Source organism: Sturnira hondurensis, unplaced genomic scaffold (assembly GCF_014824575.4).
Source record: "Sturnira hondurensis isolate 20B ecotype Veracruz unplaced genomic scaffold, ASM1482457v3 Scaffold0022566, whole genome shotgun sequence".
NCBI classification, from domain to species: domain Eukaryota; kingdom Metazoa; phylum Chordata; class Mammalia; order Chiroptera; family Phyllostomidae; genus Sturnira; species Sturnira hondurensis.
This window is the reverse complement of record NW_028095197.1, coordinates 3,666,468-3,670,250: the sequence shown is the minus strand read 5'-3', so window position 1 is coordinate 3,670,250 and position 3,783 is coordinate 3,666,468. Positions and strand designations below refer to the sequence as shown.

The 3,783-nt window shown below is 42.6% G+C and overlaps 1 protein-coding gene across 1 annotated transcript; it reads left to right on the top strand.

Moving 5' to 3' along the window:
* The first annotated feature begins 1,109 nt into the window (after nucleotides 1-1,109).
* On the top strand, nucleotides 1,110-2,858 carry CUNH9orf153 (chromosome unknown C9orf153 homolog). Its single transcript, XM_037036140.1, has 3 exons — nucleotides 1,110-1,180; nucleotides 2,188-2,674; nucleotides 2,746-2,858. Exons 1-3 carry the CDS (start codon nucleotides 1,115-1,117, stop codon nucleotides 2,856-2,858), a joined length of 666 nt encoding a protein of 221 aa, XP_036892035.1. The 5' UTR covers nucleotides 1,110-1,114.
* Nucleotides 2,859-3,783: the final 925 nt, after the last annotated feature.

Below are 3,783 nucleotides of genomic sequence, written 5' to 3'. Positions count from 1 at the left end.
TTCTGGTCACTGGATAGTATTCTGTCACATGGATGTACCACATTTCCTCCTTCCACTCATCAGGTTTTGGGCATTAGGGTTGTTTCCACTTCTTGACTATTACGAACAGTGCTGCTGTGAACATTCACGTTTTTGAATTGACATACAATTTGTCCCAGCTGTATCCCTGGGGTGAATCTTCCCGGTTATCAGGTAGCTCTGTGTTTACATTCTGAGGAACTGCCAAATTGTTTTTCAAAGTGACTGCACCATATTTTATTCCTGCCAGCAATTTATGACACTCACAAAACATCACTTCCATCTCGTGCCGTTGGTCAAAGTCAAGTGTAACACCAGCTCAGAGTCAAATGTGGGAACAGACTCAGCTGCCACTTACTGATGAATATAAATTCCATAGCCATTTTTAATCCCTTATAAAAGGGATTTAGAAAAGATCTATCTCTAGTCCTGGCAGGTGTAGCTCAGTGGCTTGAGCGTGGGCCTGCGAACCACACAATCGCGGTTCGATTCCCAGTCAGGGCACATGCCTGGGTTGCAGGCCAGTTCCCAGCAGGGGACTCACGAGAGGCAACCATACATTGATATTTCTCTCCTTCCCTTCCCTTTATTTATTTATTTTAAATAAATAAAATATTTTTAAAAAAGATCTATCTCTAAAATACCTACAATCACATGTGGCCCAAAGCAAATAATTTCAAAATGTTGTTATTAGCCCTTTTCTTCTGGTAAAAAAAAACAACAAAAAATGCTTTTCTTGAATAAGGAGGTAGGTGAGATTTTCTTTAGATGACCTGAAAATCAAAATACATAAGACAAAAAAAGTCTGTATAGGATTCTTTGAACTAGCATTAAATGCCTGAATATACATGTCAGGTAAGAATCTGAGGTGTTTCGGGGAAAATATTTCATTGGAACATGATTAATTTGGCAAAGCTAGAGGAGGGAGAAAACAATACAAAACTTTAATGGTATAAAATTTAAAAAGTGTCCCACTTAGAAAGTCAAGACATTTAGAAAGATTACCCCCACTTTGTACTCAATCTGACTTTTGACCTTTCATTTCATCTTCCCTTTTATTGATTTTTTAGGAATCAGAGAATAAAATCTTGGCACAATGTCCCTCAGCAGAGACACTGATCCAATAGAAGATGGCATGGAGACAGAGCTTCCCAGGTGTTCGGTATGTACTTACCGTCCTCTAAGATTGTACACGGAAACTGCACTTTCAAGTACTATAAAAATTCAAACTGCGGAGTACCCAGCGGCGTGCCTGGGGGAGCAATGGGGAACCCAAACATTCCACTTCAGGGACTTACGTTTTGGGGCTCAGCAAAAGGTAGCTCTGCCTCTGGCAGCGAGCAGGGGCCCTGACTTGTTTTCATGACAACGGGCACACCGTGGACAGAGCCCTTTACCAGTCCCAGCCCAGGCCTCTGTGTGGCTCTGGCAACAGAGCCCACTGGAATCGAAGGGAAACTGCCGGGCTCCAAGTTTGAGCCCTCCCCTCGTCCTTCCAGTTGAATGACCTAAGCAGCTTCTGAGGACTCAGTAGTCAGAATGCTCTAGAAAATGAAGTTTTATCCCTTTAATACAGGATTTTAGTTCCAGAAGAGGGACTCCGAGGGGACAGTGTTGTCTTTTCTGCTGACAACGATTCCCGAACACTCCCCAAGTATAACCATTTGCGTTGCTAAAATATTCCAGTTAATAGGGACGGTTACAGCTCCCTTCGCGTTGTGTTCCTAAACATTCCAAGCCCTTGGGACACCAGGATGAAGCTTTGGTATCTACATTATCTGGCTCCCTTTCTTCCTTCAAAAAAAGGTAGCCCTTACGGAAAACAGATGTTGCAAACCCCCAACGCTCTCTCTCTCCATGCTAACTCACAGAACTGTAGAGTTAGGAAGATGTTAAAGACTTTAGAATTCAGGTCTAATGGGTCCATTTTATAAGGCAGGCTTTAACTGACGTGTCTAAGTAATATCTCTTTCAGGGAATGACCTGAGACTTGACCATCCGGTCTCTGCTCCGCATTGCCACAATGGACTTGGTTTAGCTGGGTAACGATCTCTCCCAAGGACAGATGCTGCTGTTTGCAGTTAGTTATGCTCTTTGTCGTAGAGTTCGCGGATCTGCCAGATGATTACCATTCACCAATCTCATCACTTTCCACTTTTCCCCCCACAGCTGCCAGAATTATATGCCCTTGTTGAGAATTTGAACAAGGAGAGCAAGAAATCGAACCATCTAAAAACTCACGGTATTTCACCAAGTGAAGCACAGGAAATACTCCGTCAAAACCTGAATGCCATGTCATTCACCAGCAGAACTGATCTGAGAGAAGATCCCCGACCTGTTTCCCATTGTAACGTGGTTAGAAAAGATGAGAGGCCAGTGTCCATGATTGACCTCCTACACAGGAGCTTACTGACCAGCTCGCCCTCTCCAGGAGACAGACTCTCAGAATCCCAGCAGAGGTTGGCTCAATATGGGATCCCTCCTCCCTCACACACTTTCCCTTATGAGGTTCTCACCAATAAGTCGAACTCTTTGGCCATCCCAAAGAAGGAGAGTCAGAGGACCACAAAGTTACCCATGCTCAGCATTTTCCACACCAGTCCAGAAAAGTTTGCCTTTGAAGATACGACTCCTGAATCCTTATTAGTTGAATCAGGTAATCAAACAGATAAGGCCGTGTGGGAGAAAGAGTGGAAAACTTCCTGGAAAATTTACCTGCATTTCTAGAGCTGAAAGAGTCCAATATTGATCCACAAGAATTCTGCAGCGCTAACGCCCTTGCCACATCTAATGGCAACGGGAAACAGAGAACAGAGAAGACTCAGTCCTTCCAGGGTTAAGTCTCAGACCTGTTCCCCAAAGAGCATATTATTTAGACACAGCACTTAAACTCGCTTTTGGGTTTTTTTAAAGATTTTATTTTTATTTTTAGAGAGAGGGGAAGGGAGGGAGAAAGAGAGGGAGAGAAACTTCAGTATGTGGTTGCCTCTTGCACGTCCCCACCTGACCCACACAACCCAGGCATGTGCCCTGACTGGGAACCAAACTGGCAACCCTGTGGTTTGCAGGCCAGCACTCAATCCACTGAGCCACACTAGCTAGGGCTCAACTTGCGTTTATGAAATGAGCCGGTTAAAGTTGGCTCTAAAGCACCCATTAAATTAGTCAAATATTTACTGAGTAATGATTTGTATTAGAGTTTCTTCAAGAACTTTTACTCTTTATGATACATCTCTACAAAGAGGAGGAAACTCTCCATTTCTCATTCTTTAATGGAGAAGTACCAATAAAAGGCCAAAGACAGTGAAAGTAAAAATATATAAAACATATTATTGCAAGTTTTAATAAGACAGGAGTGTCCCTAAGGCCTCCATTTTTCCCATGTAGTTTGAGGGAAGTAATATTTTGTTATTGCATATAGCTGTAAAAACTAGATTAAACCAGCCCTGGCTGGGTAGCTTAGTTGGGTAGAGTGTCATCCTGATATGCCAAGGTTGTGGGTTCAATCCTCGGTCAGGGTACATACAAGCCTCAACCAACAAATGCATAGAAGCATGGAACAACAAATCGATATTTCTCTCTCCCTTCTTCTCTCTCTCTAAAATCAATTAAAAATAGATGAAACCAATAATATATAATAGTTGAGCCTTTCTAAAGCGGGTTCTTGACCCAAGATAAAACCATTTGCACAGCAAATATTTTGATGCCACAACTTTTATGTTAAAAGTAGTGGGAGAGACAGGAACAAATTTATAGGAATGGATT

Excerpts from the sequence above, each read along its gene's own strand:
- CUNH9orf153 (XM_037036140.1), top strand. The coding sequence starts at position 1,115 with ATGTCCCTCAGCAGAGACACTGATCCAATAGAAGATGGCATGGAGACA. Across the intron at positions 1,181-2,187 it reads CAGAGCTTCCCAGGTGTTCG|CTGCCAGAATTATATGCCCT; the intron begins GTATGTACTTAC and ends TTCCCCCCACAG. Across the intron at positions 2,675-2,745 it reads ATCCTTATTAGTTGAATCAG|AGCTGAAAGAGTCCAATATT; the intron begins GTAATCAAACAG and ends CTGCATTTCTAG.